General features: G+C 37.2%; 2 protein-coding genes across 2 annotated transcripts; both read right to left on the bottom strand.

Annotated features, from left to right (window-relative positions):
- Positions 1–3,343: 3,343 nt before the first annotated feature.
- On the bottom strand, positions 3,344–3,727 carry LOC141666531 (uncharacterized). Its single transcript, XM_074472622.1, has 2 exons — positions 3,612–3,727; positions 3,344–3,566 (listed from the first exon to the last, which is right to left on the bottom strand). The coding sequence occupies exons 1-2, from the start codon at positions 3,725–3,727 to the stop codon at positions 3,344–3,346; spliced, it is 339 nt and encodes a 112-aa protein (XP_074328723.1).
- Positions 3,728–8,695: 4,968 nt separating this feature from the next.
- Positions 8,696–9,148, bottom strand: LOC141666603 (uncharacterized). The gene has a single exon (XM_074472734.1). It carries the CDS (start codon positions 9,146–9,148, stop codon positions 8,696–8,698), a length of 453 nt encoding a protein of 150 aa, XP_074328835.1.
- Between the last annotated feature and the right edge of the window lie 13,414 nt (positions 9,149–22,562).

Here is a 22,562-nt window from a genome sequence, read left to right on the forward strand (position 1 = left end):
GCAGTGAATCGAGAAATGAGACAAGGGGGAGAAGATAGTCAAGAGTGTAGAATAGGGCGAGAGACTGTTGTGGGGAATTTTGTGTGTTTTTTTATCCTTATCAATTAGTAACGAATTGCAGCTAGACACGGAGCCAAGACAATCCTGAAAACTGAACACGCGTATTCACTCTAACTGAAAGCCTGATTTTTGTTCCGTGTTTGGATATTTACGAACCGATGTGCATTTAAAATAGTTCCAGAAAATCATGAAAACAGTCTTAAAATGTTATAAATATCCCGAAGTTAATAAAAACGTAAGTTTTGTAATTTTAAAATAATTTCTGAAACGCAATTTATACCCGCTTTTATCATTTTAACGAATCGACGCGCACGTGAAATTAATCCCAAAAATTTCCAAAATAATTTTAAAATTCTCGATATATCCAAACTTAAATAAATACGAGTTTCATAATTTTTGAAGAATTTTGGAATTAAATACGGATTTTACCAATAAATGCAATCAAAAAATCATACAGGGTTAAATAATTGATAAAATATTGATTTCTAAATTTTATAAAATCCCAAAAATAATTATTGTAATTATAAAACCATAAAAATAATTTTTAGAGACATTTCAAATATTTATGCAAATAATTTTGTATTAAATCCACTTTTAAAAGTGAAAATAATTTAGTACAACTCAATAATTAATTACACGAACAACCCGGTACACCATAAATCACACATAGATTATAATAAAACAACACATAGCTAATAGAAGCTATATTTACATTTTATTTATTTAATAATTCCATAATTACATATTTAAATAATACAAAAATACGCGAGTCGTTAAAATTTCGTCCCGAGAATCCTTGCCGAGTTGAAGGTTCGCCCGTGTCAGCTCTAGTCCAACGGGTGGGCTTTTATTATCATTTTCATAGCGAGGTGCAATGACCTAGGCATGCCACTAAATGTCTCAATGTTCTGAAGTATTTTCATGTTGAAGGCATCTTCTTCCAATAGGCCTGGCTGGGTTCTTCTACAAAAGAGGCCCCATATTCCTCACACTATAAACACGCATTCTCCTCGTGACTCTATTCACCACTGGAACAAAAAGTTTGTAGTCTTGGAATGGAAGGAGGGCGACTGGGGGTATACTTCAAGCACGATTTCAGTTATCCCTTGGATAGTGCTCATGACATCTATTATCTCACAGATGCTGAACTTTACGACCGTGACCTCTTATTGGCGATAATGGAAGAACCCTTATTGGGAGTTTGTCTAAGAGGCCAAGCTCGTCGATGCCGGCATAAGTAGCCTCTCGAGAGAGGGTATTCATTTTTATTCTATCTCAATTTTGGCCAAGCATGTTCTTATATCCATCTTTCCTTTGTTTTATTTCAGCTGTTGAGGCCCTGGATGCAATAACTAATAAGAGCGACAAGATTACGAGAAGGATGGCTAGGGAAGCAACCAAGCAGGTTAACCACATTCCTAAGGTTCCGGCTTTTCTTGAGGACTTTGGCTCTGGTAAGTGCAAAAGATCCCCTTTGAACCTTTATGGGACATATCTACTACCGACTAAGTGTTCGGGAGTCCGACCCTTGGTCTTGAGTGGTCCAAGAACTGCATTAATCCTCCAGACCTTCTTCATGTCTCTTCGGGTGAGAATTTGCTCAAGGTTGAGGTGCTATGGGATCACGCCTTGTACCATGTACATCTTAACTTGTTTAATTTTCGTTTAAGTGTACTTCTTTCAGACTTTTCATAAAGTTTTCCCAGGAAGGTCAAGGAAAATCCTCCAGGAGGCCCTGGACCAAACTTACAGGAGATCCTAGTCAGCCTTAAGCCCTCTATGTGGCCTACTCAGCCCTTCCTGGTCTTGGTCGGCCAAGATCACCCTTTTGAGAAGGTTCTAGTTGATCGGGACTCTATGTGTTGGGGACTCGGCCTTCTCAATTCTTAGTTGGTCCTTATAGCTTAGCCCTTATCTAAATTAGCCTTTAATGACTCCTCTTTGTGTTTTCTTCATCAGGCCAATGCCTACTTTGTTTCATCAAGCGGAAGACAAGGTTGTTGTCTTGGAATAAAAACACCCCAAGGAGATGAAGAGGAGAAATATATAGTGGAGGAAGCTTGTGGATGTGTATCATAGATTCCAAAAGTTCACCCAGATGATGGACAATCATGACGACCAGATGCACCCTGTGAACCTGGCCACATGATGGCAAAGAGGCATGAAAGACGTTCATAGCTTGTATACGGACGTGGTCGATCCGAATCCCTTCACTTGCCCTTGGGAGGTTCCTATTATGGATCTATCCGGGCAGGCCTCTGGGTCTGTGCCCGAGACTTCCCGTCAGCGGTCTTAATCTAGTTCAATCTGCAGGGGTTCTGGTTCCAAAGGTAAGGCTCCTTCAGAAAGCCCCGACTCTAAAGCGAATCTTTACGGGAAGATCCGGGAGCCGGTTTTAGGGAGTAGCATTTCTTCCTTCGAGGCCGGTTCAGATGAAGATGGTGAAGAAGAGGGGAGGAGGATTCTTCTGAGGAGTGATTGTGATAGCCTTGCATGGCTTTCGGTGCCACATGTGGCTTTATATTAAGAACTTATTTATTTGAACTATATTGGTTTGTTCGGGACTAACTCATGATCCTTCAGGATCTTTATTTATGCATATCATTTGGTTTCATTTTATACTTGTCTTTTATTTTCGGCATTTGGTCCTTCGGGACTTGCATTCTTTAGATGCTCGTACTTAGATAAATTGGTATACAAGATGATAGAAACAAACTTGCATAAATAGATAATATCTCTAAAAAAAGGGTTCAACCATTACATAAAATGGTTTCGTTGACCTTATTCATATATCTAATATACCAAGTACTAGGAACATTTTATCAATGTCCTAAATATAATAAACCTTCAGGTTTGAAGCGTTCCAAGTGCGGGGCACTTCATCACCGTTCAGGGTCTCTAACTTGTAGGATCCTCATCCTAATGTCTTCCTGACCTTATAAGGCCCTTCCCAGTTAGGGGCTATCTTTCCATTCTCCACAAATCCTTACGCCTCAATCTTCCTTAAAACCAAGTCTCCTCACTACAAGAACCTTTCCTTAACCCTTCAATTGTAATAGAGGGAGGCTCTTCGTTGATACACTACATTGCGGGTGTTGGTCACATCTCTGACCTCGTCAATGAGATCGAGAGCGAGCCTTATGTCTTCTTCATTAGTTTCTAGTTCATAAGCTTTGACCCTAGGCGATCCGGGGGTGATTTCTAGAGGTACTACAACTTCGGCTCCGTAAGCCAGCATAAATGGGGTAGCTTCAGTGGTTACTTTGTAGGTGGTACGATATGCCTATAGTAAAGGCAGTAAATCATCCGCCCAAGTGTTTCTCGAGCGTTCGACCCTCTTCTTTAGTCCATTAAGGATAATCCGGTTAGCAACTTCCGCCTGCCCATTTGCCTTTGGATTGGCAACCGAGATAAAGCGAAGTTCTATGCTATTATCGTCACAGTACTCCTTGAACTCTGTATTATCAAACTGTCGCCCATTATTCATGAGAAGGATGCGTGGGATACTAAACCAACATATCACATTTTCCCAGAAGAATTGGGCAATTTACCTGGTGGTTATCTTGGCTAGTGCCTTAGCCTCAATCCACTTTGTGAAGTAGTCTATGCCTACCACAATGGACTTCCTCTGTCCCGACGCCACAAAAAATGGACCAAGTATATCCATTCCTGTAACAACCCCAATTTTTGGAAATTTTTGAAATCCTGATGAATAGTAACTTTTTGCTAATTGTGCTGATTAAGAAAAATTATCAGACCACACTATATAGAAGTACTGTTATGGAAATTCTGAGATCGTATTAGTATTACATAAAGTAAATGAGTGTATGTAAAGGTCGTCAGAATTCGAATTCAGACACTTTGATTATTCCTGAAAATTCACCAGATACCGAAAAAATTGAGTATAATATAACATGATTAGAAAGATTTAAATTCAAGGATTTTAAGAGAGGATCATTAAAGGAATATAAAATATTAGGAAAGAGTTAGGAAAGCCCAAGTAATGAGGTCTTGGATTGTTAAGGTTTATACTGAAATATTCGTTTGAAGCATATACTTTAATAATAAATTATTTGAGAATCTTGAATGCATGTTTTCACAAAGTCTGTATATTATATATTGTAGACAATCTAGTATCAAATGGGATAGCAGAAGATTAGATTGTCAAACTCCTTATATAATATAATAAAGGTTCACAGTCTAAGTGGTATTAGACAAACCACTCGAACGGCTGAAGTATTATTTAGAAATAGTTTATCTTGACTATTGAATAATACTTGTATACTTTGTGTATATTGAACGCGATCAAAATAGTAGAATAATTGTTTCTTTTATTCTGACAATAAAGAAGAACTAAGATTCTACGATATTATTATTGCTTAGGTTCTTAATCCAGATGTAGTAATTGACACTTGTATTTAATGCACATGCCTTGATTCATACATTAAGTAATTTATTTTAAATTACGAATTTATGTATTGGGCAATGACATTATATACAGAGTGGGATATTAACTATAAAAGGAAACCGTGTCCGAAAAATATATTCGGGTGATGATGTCCTCTTGAAAGCTCATAAAGATAATTATGCTTTAGTCCTGCAGAAAGATTTGTTCTTGCATAATTATAAGGTTGAGTGGATGATCAAGGATAAAAGATATTGATTAAATTAATTGTCAGAAATTAATTTAATTAATGGACATGCGATATCTTAAACATGGGGAATTTATAAGCAATTAATATGGGAGCTGAATTAAATAATTAATTTACGGAATTAGGAAAGGTAGTGCAAATATTAATTCTTTAGTGGATTAAATTAATATTTAATGACATTGGGCTTGGCCCGGAATGTCATTAGAAGGCCTGACCTAATGGTCCATGATCCCTACTGTAGCCTATAAATATTCTCATTCTCCTAAAGCTAGGAAAAACACACAAAAAATGAAATCACATCATAGGGTTTGAGAGAGGCAGCCATTTTTCTCAAGGAGCCAGCTAGGGTTTTAGAAGTTCGGAGCTTTGGGAGAGGTACACCTTGGGAGATCGAAGCCCAAACTTCGTCCAAGGAGAATCAGGGAATACAGTAGAAGACGTGGATTTGAATCGCTTGCGCCGTAGCGATTAAGGTTAATGTTCTATTTGTACTTTTTTAATTAATATCATAAAACGCAGGGCCAAGATTTGAGAAATCCAACAATATGATCCCTCAAACGATTAACGAGAACAAAAGCTAACTAAAATGTAAAACAAATAAGCGACCAAGAGACAAGCTTGTACAAGAAGCCAGGGATTCTGACATCATCAAACCACAAGTTATGGACAAATGGAGGCAAGATGACATGTGCTTGATGACATAAACATGGTTTAAAAGATATTTATCCAAGGATGATTTATGGCCATGTATTATAACCTTGGTTAATCAAATCAAGGTTAGATTAACTAAACAAATAAAACATCACACCAATTAACCAAGGCAAATCAAAGAAGCATTTCATCACCCCATTTTTCAAAGCTTGCTCTCGGCCAAAACCATACACAGCAACTTCAAACTGCAATATCTCCTTCAATTCTCACTCAAATATTGTGTTCTATATCTCGTTGGAAAGGTATTGAGATGGCCTATAGCTCTTGTTCACAAGTCTCGTCCAGATAATCATGGTAAAACCCTCATTTTTATAGTTTTTCCAATCGGACTAACTGTAACTCCAAAAGTTCTAACTCATTTCCTGAACTCCTTTGCAAGTTTAAACTTAATAAACATAGATCAAGGATCTCTTAAGGATTATAATATATTTTTAGTGGTTTAAGGATCTAAGGAAGGCATAAACTTCAAACCCTAGCTTTGATTTTATGATTCCATTAAGTTTTATTGAAGCATTGTTAGTATTAAGGCTTGATCTTTGATTATCAGTAGTTTTGATGGATTTATATTGGTTTCGAATATTGGGTCTTTGATTGGTTGGATAAATTGGTAAAACTTGGAGTTGGGGATTGAGTTTGTAGTATTATGGTTGAATATTGTTGTGGTGGTGGTTGTGGGTGAATTGATGTGGATTTAGAGTGGAAATTATTTTGGGAATCGCGTAAACATAGCCGTCGTAATGCCCGATTTACCTTAGACTATTTTTGTGCTTAGATTCAGGACCCGTGAACTCACTGTAAGATTCTGACCTTTGCCATGTTTAGCTAGATTATGTCGTAAGCTTCATTTTTGTATGTGGTTTACTTAGAGTCTACCCCGGAATACTCAGGCAAGTTTTCTACCCATAAAATTATTGTTGTGATGTATATATTTATATATATATATGCATTATCTTGTGATAAGTGCATGATTGTTATTAGCAAATTTTGTGATATATTGAAGCATGTTGATAGGATATATATATATATATATATGAATGTCTGTTTCAGAATCTTGATATTTCATTATCAATTTGATTGCTTATAATTACATAATACCTATGCTAAAGATAAACAGTAGTTGTGTATACCCTTAGTATAGGGGACCCAAAGTTGAACATTTTTCTAAACCGGGAGGCGATGTGCCTGAGTATATTATGTATATACAGTTTTCTATAACCATTAATCGAATAAGGTATATCCGATAGTTTTGAATAATAATCAAACATTATTGTCGAATATTCATTTGAGATCTTATTTATGATCAAATATTATTAATAAATATTACTTTGATTATTCGATTAAAGTTTTGACTCACATATATTTTATTTATTATATGAATATTATTTTTGAATATTCAATTAAGGATTTATTTTATTTATTTTATATAAATAAATCCTTTAAGCAAGGATTATTTGAGGAATATTATTTCCATATTTTTAAATGAGTTTGATAAACGATTTAGTTTATTTAAATCATTCCTTTCCTAAAATTGTTTTCACAAAATGTTTTCAAATTGTATCAAATGATTTCAAAAGTATAGAGCGGATCTCAAACCCATTTTCAAATTTAAATCCTTCCTTTCGAGGGGGATCTAAATACTCGCTCAAAATATAAGGGATTTGGCTCAGTGTTGTATTTTATTTTTGCAACAAGGTTGCTGAGTTGATAAAGAAAGTTTTGGTACTTGCCCACGTTCGGGAAGTAGTTGATTATATAATATTGTACCTATCAACGAGCTATAATACGCTCGGGGAATTTCGATTAATTTTGGATTTAAATTATAAGGATAGGATTCTTCAAGGAACTGGAATGGTCTAGCACCTTGTGTGCCAGAGTAAGTGTAAGAGGCTGTGGGGTAGTCCATCAAAGTGTAAGAGCCCGTGGGATAGTCCATCAAAGCGTAAGAGGCTGTGGGACAGTACAGCATATCGCCCTCAGGTGGCCAGGGTGATGACCCAACGGAATTCGTCCTTCAACTAGTAGAGAATTATAGAGAGTGGTGCATATCCTGATCATCAAAGGTATCACGTTATTCCAGTGGTTTCCTTCTTCCAAATGTATTTGAACAAAACCTTGTGTTTACTTTTACATAGAGGTTCTAAAGATTTTCTTCTCAAAATGAGGTATATACAAGTCTTACCTTGTAACTTCATCGATATATGATGAACTTTTGAAACTGATTATACCCTGAACGGTGGTAGTTTAAGTAGTATTCGGATAAGAGATAAGTATATTGGAGTATCTTGTAACTTCATCTTTTCAACTTATATCTAGTAAATGATTTTCTTATGAATGACAAAGATTTTCAGAAAAACGTTGAGACAAGGTTAGATATATGAGATCACCTTGCAATGATATTTTTATACACTTATAAAATGGAACTATGTGTATATTACACATGATAGAGGATTTCAAATATTTTGGAAAGTATATATATATTGAATATTTTGCGACTTCGTCGCATTAAGATATCGAACTTGGTTCATTTCTGCTTGACCAAGACTTTCATGAGTACTATGAGAATGCTCATATATTGTTCATTATTATACATGTTATTTTGGTTGGCCTGTTGCTCACACTTTCTTTATTCTTTCATCACACAACAACAGCTAAATCAGATGAACAGGACCAAGTTCCCAATTCGCAAGTAGATAGGAAACATTCTGCAGTTTCCTGTAGGCGTTGATGCCGCTAGGTTTTCAACTTTTGATGTACCAGAATTATATACATTTATGAATTTTAATAATGGCAAAAAAATTGTAAATTTGTTTAGAAAACCTTTTTGAGGTGTAATGACGTATAATTGTGGAATAAAATGACTTGTGTTATTTTTGGTATTCATCTCTGAGACTATAACTTATGGTCTATGTGTATATTGTAGGGTCACTTTACACAGTAGTTGGTTATTTATTAAGATCAAGTGTTATTAAGGGAAATAGAACTTGTGAGAACCCGGATCCCCGACCCCAGATTTGGGGGTGTTACAATTCCCCACATTGCAAACGGGATGGGTGTGCTGATGGATGTAAGCCTTACTGCGGGCTGTCGTACTATCGGAGTGTACCTCTGGCATCTGTCACCTTTTTTTATATAATCCTTTGCATCGGCTAACATCATTGGCCACTAGAACCCTAATCGAGTTATCTTGTGACCGAGGGCCCTGCCCCCAAGTGCTATCCACAAATCCTCTCATGGGCTTCCCTAAGTGCCTCCTTTGCTTTAAGAGGTCTCAATCACTTCAAGTATGGAATAACAAAGGACCTTTTATACAGAACGCCTTCAATCAATGAATATCTCAATGCTCTTACCGACAACTTGCGTGCCTTTTGGGCATCATCGGGGAGCCATCCAATCTCAAGATGGGTTTTGATCGGATCTATCCAACAATTTGCCACATGAATTGGTGCTATCAAATTTATGACATGTATAGTAGGTGTCTTTAGGACCTGGAAATAGATACTTCTCGGGTAGTTCTTGATTTCAGACAAGAAAAACTTGGATAGGGCATCGGCCGTAGTGTTCTCCCATCTCGGAACATGTTCAGCGTACCATTTTTCAAATTGAGTTAGTATTCCCTTCAAGACTCTTAGGTACTTAGCCATTGTATCATCCTTGGCCTCAAACTCTCCATTAACTTGAGCAACTAAAATTCTTGAATCTCTACAAATTTTAAGATTTTTGGCCATCACGGCTCTAGCCGGCTATCCAAGCTTCATATTCTTCTTCGTTGTTCGTAGATGGGAAGTCAAACTTCATACTCAATCATGAACACTTTGGGGTTTTGAAAGACTAGGCCTGCACCACTAGATTTTGTTATGGACGCTCTGTCAAAATGGATAACCCGATACTCTTTCATAGTCGCACCTTCATCCTTTTTTTTTCTCTCCTCCTTTTGGGTTTACTATCTCTTGCCCCCGACTTCTTGGTTACTAATGGTGCATTCGACCACGAATTCTACTAAGGCCAGAGCGTTGATGGTTGTTCGAGGCTTGTATTTGATGTCAAATTCTCCCAACTCAATCGCCCACTTGATAATCCTTCCACTTTCTTTCGGGCTACGAAGAATGTTCCTTAAAGGTTGGTCCGTCAGGACTTCAATCTTATGAGCCTGGAAGTATGGTCTCAACTTCCTCGAGGTTGTGATCAGGGCAAGCGCAAACTTCTCGATAGTGAAATATGTAACATCCCCAAATCCGGGGTCTGGATTGAGTGTCACCAAATAACTTCAAACAATATAAACCTGTATATTAAAATAAATATACAGATAACCCCTCAATTCTGGATCGTATACATGTTATGGTATGAAATAAGAATCTAACCTTCTAAAATTTATAACAACTAAATAAAATTTTATTACATCTTTACAAACTTCCTCGTCTTATTTACTCTTACATCTCCAACTTCTTGCAACTGGGATCTCTACAATCTTGTTGTCTATTAAGAGCTATTCATTTTTATCCTCATTTGATACAGAAATAAATAAGAATTTACAAAGCAAGAGTGAGCCAAAAATTCCCAGCAAGTATCATAATCGGTTTCCAGGTTTCAATTTTAGAAGAAATTCCCGAACTCAATCTTTAAATAATTTTATAAACATCTTTATTTATTTGAAGTAGTTGAGCGAATAAAACATTAGCCTTTATTGGCCCTCAATCATAAATCAAAAGCAATGAGCAATTCACCGATTCATTTCTTGAATCAAGTCTTTGTCCGATTTTGTAATCATAAAACTTTTCCAGAAGAAATGCCGTTAATGGCGATCAATAGTAAATTAGACTGGACACTAAAACCAACGTTCACACCATACCCTACTGAGCAGTTAGGATATAGTGTAGATCTATACCTACCTGCATAGATCCATTCTGGTACCAAGGCACTATGGCCCAATAAACAAAGGTCCGGCTATCACTAGCTCTGGCTCATTCTGGCCTCATAAACAAAGGACCCAACCATCTCTAACCCTTATGTTAGTCCCTAACAATGCAACAAGAATTATAGAAGGGGGGTTGAATGGAATTCTTGAAACTTTTTCTTGCTTTAAAAGTGTTCTAACTTAAAATATATATCTGTGTGAATTGATTTGCAAAGTGCGGAATAATAACTTGGAATTAATCAAAACACAAGTAATTAAAAACACGAGTCTTTAAAAACTTTCTTGTGGATTTGAATGTATCCACCAGAGATATATAATATATCAAGAGAACTCTGTGTAGTAAGATTTGCTCACAACTGCTTACAAATTTGAACATTTAAGTTTGCAGAGAAATGCTAAGAATACAGCTTACAAATGTTTCTCTGAGAAATTCTTGCTTAGTGTTCTTGTTGTTCTATTTGCTACTTCTTGGTTTATATATCACCAAGATTACAAAGTAATAAGACAAGATAATAAAACAAAACCTTTCAAGTCTAATACTATGCTACTTCATTACTTTATTCCAGCATCTTTGAATATCTTCATAATAGCATGGAAATGGCAATGCTTCTTTGTTCTCTAAAACCCAGTTGAATAGGCTTCCACATTCCATTTGCATACACTCGACGCATGTGACTGTGTTGTCACTGTCAACAGATGTTTGAATTCTTTATCCGTCGGGTTCATGATCATCCGTCAGGTTGCCTTGTTGATCATCCGTTGAGTGGCATTGTTGTTTATCCGTCGGGTAGCTATCTGGAACTTGACTTAATTTCATTTATGCAGAATTACAAGACATCATCTATGTACAATTAATCAACCTATTCTGCATATCTAGTTAAAGTCAACATGACTTGAGTACTAATACAGAATCTAAATAATGTGTATGCATAAATGTGCTACAGACTTATTGTTACACAAGCTACTCACTCGATGGATAATAAATCATCATCCGTCGGGACTATATTGAGTCATCCGTCGGGACTATAATCCTTATCCGTCGAGTGCTACATTTTTCACTAAGTAAAATCTACCAAGGTGTTTTGTTAATGAAATCATCAAGTCCACAACAATCTCCCCCAATTTATGTCTACTCAAATTGTAGCCATAAATTAAGAGGAACTTGATGATAACAAAACACCCTAAAAGTACAACTTTGAAAGTAAGTAGATAAAACTGTAAAGTGCTTCAATTAACAAAAATGTACTAAGATTTGCTCACAGTCATTTTCAAGGTGCTCTTCTAGCCTGAATAGATTAATCTATTTCCTTGAAGATCTGGATCTCTTTCCAAGCTTTCTGTTGTTTTCTTCTATCTGATTTTGGAGTTGTCTGTGGAATTCCAGTTCATCAGATTCTGAGAGATTTAGCTTTTCTTGCATTTCCACAAGAGTCTCATTGCTAGGGATGCTCAATTGGTCTTCTAATCTGAAAAATCTTCTCACTCCTTTGTCATCCATGAACTCCATCAACCAGTAGGGCCTTAGATGCACTCTTCTCCCTGTTTAAGGAATAATTAGAGTCTTTGGGAGTGCATCTTTAGCTCTAATACTCCTCAGTTCTTCTATCTTCTTTAGAACCAGTCTTCTTGCAGTTACATTGAATCCAAAGTTCTTCTTGAATGATGAATAAACCTTTATCAGTATAACTTGGCTTTCTTGAAGGATCCTGTGAAGTGGCCATTAAATCTCCTTTCCTCCCTTGTACTTGAAAACTAACATTTCAGGTAGATTCCTGTAGGCATCAATCCCTCTCACTTCTTCTAGTTCATCTAGATAGAGATTTAGATCAGAGAATTCCTTGATGTCACACAAGTACATGTAATCTCCCTTGTTGACTTTGGATTGTGCTTTAGTTAGAGATTTGGATTTGAGAGGTGACAACTTCACTTTCTTGACTGCTCTTGACTTTGTTCTTTTTGGCTTGCTAGGACTGGCAAATTGAAGTCAGGAATTGGTAGACTCTCCCAGTCTATTGGTTCATCCTTAGGCACGCTAGGTTCACCATGAATGTTCCTGTAAAAATCCACCACTTTAATGTCTTCAAATACCACAGAGGGTTTTGATGCTTGAGTTGTAGTTGGAGTGGATTCCTTGGAAAACTGATCCTCCAATTCCTTATCAACAAAGTCCAATTTCCTTTTGGTTCTTTTGGCCAATTCCTTGTATCTTTGAGGTTTCTTTTGTTGTGGTTCAACTTGCTTCTTTGGATCTTGAGATTCATGGATTTCAGATGGCTGAGCAGGAATTTGTTGTGTTGGTTTCACAGCTTGTAGCCTGGCCAAGATAGCAGCTTGCTCTTTCTTTTATTTAGCCTTTTTAGCATCTAGAGCAGCTTGCTTCTTTTCTTGCTTCAATCTTACCTTTTCTTCTCTTTTTGCTTGAGCAAATTGAGGATGTCCAGCCACCACACAAATTTCTTTCCCATTCCTGAAAACTTTAGCATTCTCCTTTTTAAGGCTGAATCAGCTGGATCCTTGTAGAAGGCAATTGACCTTGACAACGGTTTCTTCTCATCAGGCTTAGGTGTCTCATACACTGTATCCAAAGGGTTCTTTAATGATGATTTTGGATAGTTCACCCTTGGCTTCAGAATTATTTCAGCCTTTGGAAATTTGATGCAGGATGGCTGTCCCCTTTCCAGATAGTTCATGCTCATTTCATTCACAGAGATTTTCCTGACTTGAGAGTGATGAATGGCTGACTTTTCCGGCTTCTTTACTATCCCAAACTTTTTTTGAATGTCCTCATCAATTTTCTCCCAGTTGATTGGACTCAACTGTTTCTTTTCAGCTGCTCTTATATTGGCTGTTACTTCATTTATCAGATCAATGATGTCTGTAACTGGTGGCTAGGTGAAAGCAATTGTAGGCACAATTACTTTACTGATTTGAATGTTAAGTTGTTTCTCCCCCTCACTTGGTCCTTTCTCCCCCTTTTTGTTATCATCAAGTTGAGTAGAGGAGGGGGTTTGTGCAGCCACCAGTTCCTGAAGCAAGTCTGTCTATTGAGCTTGATGCAGATGAATTGCTGTAAGAGATGCTTCCATAGCTATCATCCTTGTATCCAAGGCATCTATCTTTGGGGCAAGATCAGAATTTTTCCTGAGCTGTCTCTTAATATCAAGCATTGTAGCTTCTGGAAGCTTAGAGTCCATTTTGTCAAAAATAGCCTTCTTCATCTCATCAATATCTCCTTTGATGGTGTTGACATCTCTAGCATGTTGGAAGCCTTAAATTTGTTGTAGTTGTAGAGAAGCAAGATGTGCTTGAAGGAGCTTCTTGGTGTTGGCATCTGTGGTGGTTTGAAGAGCAGAATTTGTCTGATTTATGAGTTGAATCGAGGTTGTCTTGAAGTAGTGTTCATCACAATGCTTTGAAAATGCCCATGATGGCATGCCTGATCTTGAGCTAGAACCTACTTCTCCCTCATATCCAATGGCTCTTCTTCACTATCTCCACCTTCATCTCCAAAGAAATCTGTTGAACCACCAGTCTCATAATCAACATCACCAGCTGTAGAGGGCAAAGCTGTGATGGCATCCTTAGCCCTTAGCATTAATTGTGTGGTGTGCATCAAGTTGAGCATCCTTTCTGCATTGTCATTGCCCTGTTCAGCTAGAAGTTGATAAGCTGGAACAGGGTGAGTAAATGTCTCAGCATCAAGGAAGGTGGAATCTATAACAGCTTGAGGTTGCCGAGATAGTCCCTCCCTGTCTGCATCCTGGACATCCATTAACTCACTTACAATGACATCCATCCTTATAGCTCATGTACTTGTATTTCTCTCGTGTTCTCTCTTTTGTTGCATCAAGGTCTCACCTTGGCTCCCCACCCTCACACCCTCACCTTCACCATCTAAGGTGGGACTCCTCTCACTCTCTTTTACCAATCCTGAAGAACTGGATTGCTTATTTTCACTCTTTTCCTCTCCTTTTTCCTGGGAGCAACCCAGACTCTCACTCATAACACTTTCTTCCCTCAATCCTAAGAGTGACTGTACTACCACTAAGTCTTCCGCACTTGAGATAATTGATGAAATTTTAAGTTGTGCAGAGACACTCGACAGATAAGGGATATCCATCGGGTTAGCAGTTTGACTATCCGACGGATAACTGCTATTAAGCTTATCCGTCGGCATACAATTACTACTCGACGGATGAGCAATATCCATCGAAAGAGTAGAAATGAGTGAACTTGGAATTGAAACTATTGTGGACTCTGTGCAGATTGATGAGATTTTGGGCAAAGATGTTTCAACAGTTCCTGAAAGAATTGGCAAGTGAGCCAACAAATCATCTAAAAGATGATGCTCACTTGCATTAGATTTTGGACTCTGTGCAGATTGATGAGACTCTGTGCAGATTGATGAGATTTTGGGCACAGATGTTTCAACAGTTCCTGAAAGAATTGGGAAGTGAGCCAACAAATCATCTAAAAGATGATGCTCACTTGCATTAGATTTTGGCTTCCCCGACAGAGTTAAAGAAGGGGAATCAGGAATTGATGTGTTGATCATATCTACATCCAGAGAGTTTGTGGGAGAATTTGGTGTGTGAGGTGCTTCTATAACTAAAGATTTTGGTTGTGACTCCACATTTATTGGAGCCACATCAAACTGAATTTGAGAAGGTGCAGTGATTGTGTCTTTAGCACCAGTTTGCATAGTGTTTGAACCATGTACATCCCCAAAGGTTTTTGATTTCTTCTTTCTGACATAAGTTTAGGGTGAGCTAGTGTCCCTTACCCTTTTGGCATGTGCTCTTGGATGAGAGCTTTGTTCAATGGTCACATCCTTTTGGGAGGATGCAACTAGTAATGAGCTTATTTCCTTATTAAGCACTGTAGTCTGTTGGGAAACTGTAGTGTGGCTAGGCTGGGAAATACTCACCTTTCCAACCTTATCCTTAGGGTTTCTTTTATGTTCACCCTGTCCCTCACCTACCTTACCCACCTTCACACTCCCCTCTTTGGGTTTGGTGGATTTTACAACTGGCATCTTTTGAGAGATACCAAGAGGGGGCTTTCTTTGATTTCGATTTTGAAATTTTTGATGGTTTAGTAGCTTGGGTAGGCAACTGTTGGGTCATTGACACAGTTTCCATAGCTACACTAGAATTCAAAGAAATCTGTGAGGTTGGAAGAGTAGGGACAGATGAACTTACCTCACTTACCTGAGGTGCTTCCATTACTGGGAAATAGAAGAGTGGCACCTCCTTGTGATGGTTTGCCCTATTTAAATCTGCAATAATTCTTCTCTCTTGAACCCAACAATCTAATTTGTTGTTTGGGTTTTCAAGCATAATTTCCTCAGAGAGGTGGTTAGCTAGCATCATGAAAAATCTAGCAGAGTAAACATTTTTACCCCTCTTGTTTAACTCCCCTAATTTAAACCCCAACTCAAATAAAACAAGATCACTAAAATTAAAGAACTTATCTGTAACTAGCATGTAAAGCATGTTAAGCATAGAAATATTGACAGAATCAAAATTACTGATTTTACCAGAAAAGACCTTGGTAACTACATCACACATGAAACTCCATTTTTTCCTAAGACCCAACCTCCTAATATCACTTAACTTAGAAGTAGAGAGTGCATAGTTCATGGAATTAAGCATATTAATAATATCAGTATCTGTGTGTGGTGAGGTCACAGTATTATCAGGAATTTTGAAACATGCTTTAATAACATCACTATTGATACATAATTCCTTACCCTTAATAGTGAGTGTGATGGTCTTATCAGTAGAGTTGTATGTAGCAGTCGTCCACATCTCTTCAACAACCTCACAGAAGATGGTGGGTGATTCTAGCATTGCATAGCTGAGTTTGCAGTTCTTCACAAAATCCATCATTTTGTGGTAGTCACTTAAATGTTGAATCCCCTTGTTTACTAGAGCCGTGAAGTTGTTTTTCTCATAGATGTATCCAGTTTGTGACATGATCTTGACTACTTGTGCCATTGTTAGAGCGTGGAAATTGCAGAGATAGAGATGGTAGTTGCTTTAGAGAAAGAGGGAATTTAGAGCAGATGATTTGAGAATGATAAAAGAAAAGCAATGAAAATATATTATGCTTTTATACTGTCTGAAAAATAACTGTAAAAAATAATAAAGTAAAATAAAGTAACCAATAAGAATTGCCCAAAATAGCCGTTTAAAAAATAAACTGTAAAAATTCCACTAATTATCCGTCGTGTTATGCTTACAAACTATAAGTATACTCGATGGATAATGTTCAGGAAATTAACGGCTAGGATTCAGACAATTCGATGGATGAGGATAAGCTGTTATCCGTCGAGTCATAAAATATTCCAGAAGAGTAATTGATTTTTATTAACAAATAGTATTCCGACGGATGATCAAACTCGATGGATAAAGATCATCCATCGAGATGTAAATTTTGACTTAGCCAAAATTACATCTGAGACTGAAAAATCAATTAAATTTCTGGCTGCAATTCAACTTGCAAATTATCTCATAAAGATTCAAGAGTAATTTAGCATACCTAACTCACTTACCAACCTTGAAAAAGTGGATTCGTCCAGTGGCTTGGTAAATATATCTGCAAGCTGCTTTTCACTTGGAACAAAATGTAGTTCCACAGTACCATTCATCACATTTTCCCTTATGAAGTGGTACTTGATGTCTATTTGCTTTGTTCTTGAATGTTGCACTGGATTTTCAGTGATGGCAATTGCACTTGTGTTATCACAGAAAATGAGAATTCTTTCCACTTGCAGACCATAGTCTAGCAATTGGTTTTTCATCCACAAAATCTGTACACAGCAACTACTAGCAACAATATATTCAGCTTCAGCTGTAGAGGTAGAAACTGAATTTTGCTTTTTACTGAACCAGGACACAAGCTTGTTTCCTAGAAATTGACAGGTTCCTGTTGTACTTTTTCTATCAATTCTACAACCTGCATAATCTGCATCTGAATAACCAGTTAGATCAAAACCAGAATCTCTAGGGTACTAAATGCCAAGTTTTGGTGTTCCCTTGAGATATCTGAAAATTCTCTTAATAGCTACTAAGTGAGATTCTCTAGCATCAGCTTGAAATCTAGCACACAAACATGTAACAAACATTATATCTGGCCTACTAGCTGTTAAGTATAAAAGTGAGCCAACCATGCCCCTATAACTTGAAATATCCACATACTTTTCAGTAATGTTTTAATTCAAGCTTAGTTGCAGTGGCCATGGGAGTTTTTGCAGATGTGCAATCCATTAGATCAAACTTCTTTAAAAGATCATAAATGTATTTAGTTTGACTAATGAATATTCCATCACTAACTTGCTTAACTTGCAAACCAAGAAAGTAAGTTAGTTCTCCCATCATACTCATTTCATACTTACTTTGCATCAATTTGGCAAACTTTTTGCAAAGTTTTTCATCTGTAGAGCCAAAAATAATGTCATCCACATAAATTTAAACAAGTATACTAGAGCCATTAACATTTCTAAAGAAAATAGTTTTGTCTACAGTACCTCTTGAAACTTTGACAAAGTGTCATATCAGGCTCTAGGTGCATGTTTCAGTCCGTAAAGTGCTTTCAAAAGATAGTAAACATATTCTGGAAAGTTTGGATCTTCAAAACCAGGAGGCTGACTGACATAGACTTCCTCCTCCAAGTCTCCATTTAGAAAGGCACTTTTGACATCCATTTGATAGACTTTGAAATTGGCATGGGCTGCAAAGGCTAAGAAGATTCTGATGGCTTCAAGTCTTACAACAAGAGCAAATGTTTCATCAAAATTTATTCCTTCTTGTTGACAATAGCCCTTAGCAACCAATCTAGATTTGTTCCTGACTACTATGCCATTTTCATCCATCTTGTTTCTGAATACCCATTTGGTGTCTATTGGATTCTTTCCTTTAGGCTAGGGCACCAGCTTCCATACCTTATTCCTCTCAAATTGGTTTAGCTCCTCCTGCATAGCTAAAATCCAATCAGGATCCAACGAAGCTTCTTCTACCTTCTTTGGTTCTTCCTTGGAAAGAAAGCTGTTGTATAGACATTCTTCTTGAGTTGCTCTCCTTGTTTGAACTCTAGAAGAAACATCACCAATGATGAGCTCAAAGGGGTGATCCTTTGTCCATTTCCTTTGTTGAGGTAGATTATCTCTAGATGAAGAGGCCTCATTGTTGTCTTGATGTGTGATTGAGTTTTGATTGTTAGAAACTCCCCCTAAGTTAATGGATCTTTGATTTATAAAGGGAGAGACTTTCTGTAAGTGATCTATTATGACTTCCAACTTCTTTTGATGACCCGACGGATGGTGAATTTTGAGTACCGACGGATGAGGCTGGTTGTCTCCCGACGGATAAAGCAGATTGTCTCCCGATGGATGAAGCATTTTGCAACTCAACAGATGTTGAATTTTGTGCTTCATTGATAGTGGATTTTTATGCATTATCCTTTGATACTGTTTCTTGATCACTTTCATCATCACTGTCATCACTAACCATCTCCACATTGTCAAATTTCAGGCTCTCATGGTAATCTCCATCTTGCAGTCCTTCAATCTTTTTATCATCAAACACAACATGTATTGATTCCACAATAATGTTGGTTCTTAGATTGTAGACTCTATATGCTTTACCAACAGCATATCCAACAAAAATTCCTTCATCTTCTTTAGCATCAAACTTCCCATTCTGATTAGTTTGATTTCTCAAGATGTAGCATTTGCAGCCAAAGACATGAAGATAATATATAGTTGGCTTTTTGTTCTTGAACAATTGATAGGGAGTCATGCATTTTACTTGATTAACTAGAGAAATATTCTGAGTGTAACATGCAGTATTTACAGCTTCAACCCAGAAATATGTTGGTAACTTAGACTCTTCAAGCATTGTCCTTGCAACTTCAATAAGTGATCTGTTCTTCCTTTCTACCACTCCATTTTGTTGTGGAGTTCTTGCTGCTGAAAACTCATGCAGAATCCTATTTTCTTCACAAAATTCTCTCATGACAGAATTCTTGAACTCAGTTCTATTGTCACTCCTGATTCTTCTAACTTTGAAATTAGGATGATTATTGACTTGCCTTATGTGATTGATGATGATTTCACTAGCCTCATCTTTAGACTTTAGGAAATATGTCCAAGAGAACTTTGAGAAATCATCTACAATTACTAGGAAAAATCTTTTCCTTGAGATGGACAACACATTGACTGGTCCAAACAAATCCATGTGTAGTAGTTGCAAAGGTTCTTTAATTGTTGAATCAAGCTTCTTTCTAAATGATGCTTTAATTTGCTTTCCTATCTGGAAAGCATCACACAGTCCATCCTTAGAAAACTCCACTTGAGGAATGCCTCTAACCAGTTTTTTCTTTACTAGTTCATTCATGGTCTTGAAGTTTAGATGGGATAGCTTCTTGTGCCATAACCAACTTTCATCCTGACTTGCTTTGCTGAGAAGACAAGTAACAGATTCTACATTTGATGAGTTAAATTCAGCTAGGTACACATTTCCTTTTCTCACACCAGTGAGAACAACTTTGTTGCTCCTCTTGTTAGTCACAACACAGGCTTCTGAGTTGAAGGTTACTGAATTGCCTTTATCACATAGTTGGCTGATACTCAGCAAATTGTGCTTAAGACCATCCACTAAGGCAACCTCTTCAATGATGACATTGTCTTTTGAAATCAAGCCATATCCCACAGTATAACCCTTGATGTCATCTCCAAAAGTAATACTTGGGCCAGCTCTCTCCTTGAACTCTGTGAGCAGGGTAGAATCACCAGTCATGTGTCTTGAACAACCACTATCCAAGTACCATAGATTCTTTCTGTTTCCCTGCACACATCAAAATCAAATCAAGTTGATTTTGGTACCCAAGTTTTCTTGGGTCCTGCCTTGTTAGCTTTCTTTTTCTGTTTCTTAGGCTTTATCTCATTTGACTTGGGGATATCAGATTCATCCTTAGTCATTTGAGTTGAAACAATTCATTACAACAGAATTATCATGCATATTTTGATTAACAGGAAATGGCATGCTGTTAGTAAACATGTTATTCCAGTAAGGCATGCTAAATGGCATTTGTGGCATACTAAATGCAGCATAATAAGGATTAGGTGCAAATGGCATATTAGCAAACTGTTCATTCATATTCTGTGTAGACATAGCATTCATAGGCATAGAAGGCATGGCATTCATATTGGGAAATTGAGGTGGCACAGATATGGAAGTAGGCATGGCAGTTTTGCAATTAACAGACAAATGATTTACACCACCACACTTGACACAGATTTTTCTCGGAGCATATTTATCAGGTGTGTAGTTATTATGCTTGTTAATTCCTACTTTACCATTTCTATTATTTTTCCTTTTAGCCTCTGTTTTAACCTCAATCTTTTCCAGTCTGTCACTCAATTGCTTGACAGTCATATGACCAACATTAGCCTTTTTCTCCTTCTTCACTTGACTGGATTCTCCTGGAACAAAATTCTTGGAAACTGATCCATATTTATCATTTAACTTGACAAGTTTGGCTTTACTCACAGGCTTGCTCACAGTCGACGGATGAGGATTTATATCACTCGACGGATAACCTTTTTTGTTATCCGACTGATGACCCTTATCATCCGTCGAGTCTACATCTGTTAGCAATCCTTCCACCAAATTGGATTCCAGCTTCTCCTTCTTCTTCTTCCAGACTGCATCACAAAAGGACTCAATACCTTGAACTTTGGTGATTTGTGCATGAACATCTCTAGATGTTTTTCATGCCTTAAACACCTCCTTTTCTCGTTCAAGCTGCTTCTTCAAGATCTCTTCTTTCTTCAAGGACTCAGTTAACTCATCCTTAGCAATTTTACACTCAATTCTTAATTTTTCAAATTTAATGAACTGAGACTCTAGCACATTATTCCTCACACCTAAAAACAAATTGTTTTCTTTGATTTTAGCATTTTCCTTAGTAAGAGACTTAAGTGTAACACGTAAATGATATAATTATGTAGACATGTCATTTATTGCATCATTACACTCAGCTTTAGATAAATGTTCAAGGTTAGTGGTGATTACCTGATTGCTTGAAAAATTGTCTCTGTTTCATCAGATTTGGCCATTAGGGCTAGATTAACATAGCTGACATCCTCATCCTCATCCAGACCATCTGCTGCCCAGTCATTCTCTTGTGTAATGAAAGCCCTTTCTTTTTGTTGGAGCAACTCAAAGTATATCTATTTATAATCCACAAGCTCAAACTTCTTTTTGCTGGAATCTGACTTTCTACACTCACTGGCAAAGGGCCCTGCTAAGCCACATTTGAAACATTTGAATTTTGATTTATCCACCATGTTTCTATTTGGCTTAGCTGCTCCAAAGTTCTTCTTGAACTTGAGCTGGGCAAATCTTCTGGAAAGAAATGCTAGATGTTCATCAATATCTTCCATGTCATCTTGGCTCAAAGAATCTTCATTTTCTGCTACCAGCCCATTGCCCTTATTTTCACAGACTTTTGAAGTTGATTTAATAGCTTCCATCTTCATCTCCTTCTCTTTCTCTAACTCAGCAACTAGTGCAATGGATCCTCCTTTCTTCTTTCCTCTCTCCATCCTCTCATCTTTCTCTATATCAAGCTCATAATTTTTCAGGATGCCATACAGTCTCTCCAAAGTAAACTCCTTGTAATCTTGAGAGTTTCTCAATGAGACTATCATAGGTTTCCATTCCTTTAGAAGAGATCTAAGGAACTTAAGATTTGAGTCTTTTGTCTGAAAGACCCTTCCATGCAACTTCAGAGCATTTAGTAGTTTTTAAAACCTACTAAAGATGTCAGTGAGAGACTCACTTTCTTCACTATGAAAATGTTCATATTGCTGAATAAGTGGCTGCATCTTATTTTCCCTTACTTGCTCAGTGCCATCACAGATAATCTGTATAGTATCCCAAACTTCCTTGGAAGTTTTGCAATTGATGATGTTGTCAAACATGTCACCATCAACTCCATTGAACAGAATATTCATGGCCTTCTTATCTTTCCTGACTTGTTCAATATCAGGATCAGACCATTCATGCCTTGGCTTGGGGACTGATGGCTCATTTCCAGTTGCAGCTCTCATTGGTACATGAGGACCTCTTTCTATGCAATCCACATAGGCCTCATCTTGAGAAAGTAAATGAAGATGCATCTTTACCTTCCAGTGATGGTAATTGTCTTTGTCCAGAAAA

This window comes from Apium graveolens, chromosome 1 (assembly GCF_009905375.1).
Source record: "Apium graveolens cultivar Ventura chromosome 1, ASM990537v1, whole genome shotgun sequence".
NCBI classification, from domain to species: domain Eukaryota; kingdom Viridiplantae; phylum Streptophyta; class Magnoliopsida; order Apiales; family Apiaceae; genus Apium; species Apium graveolens.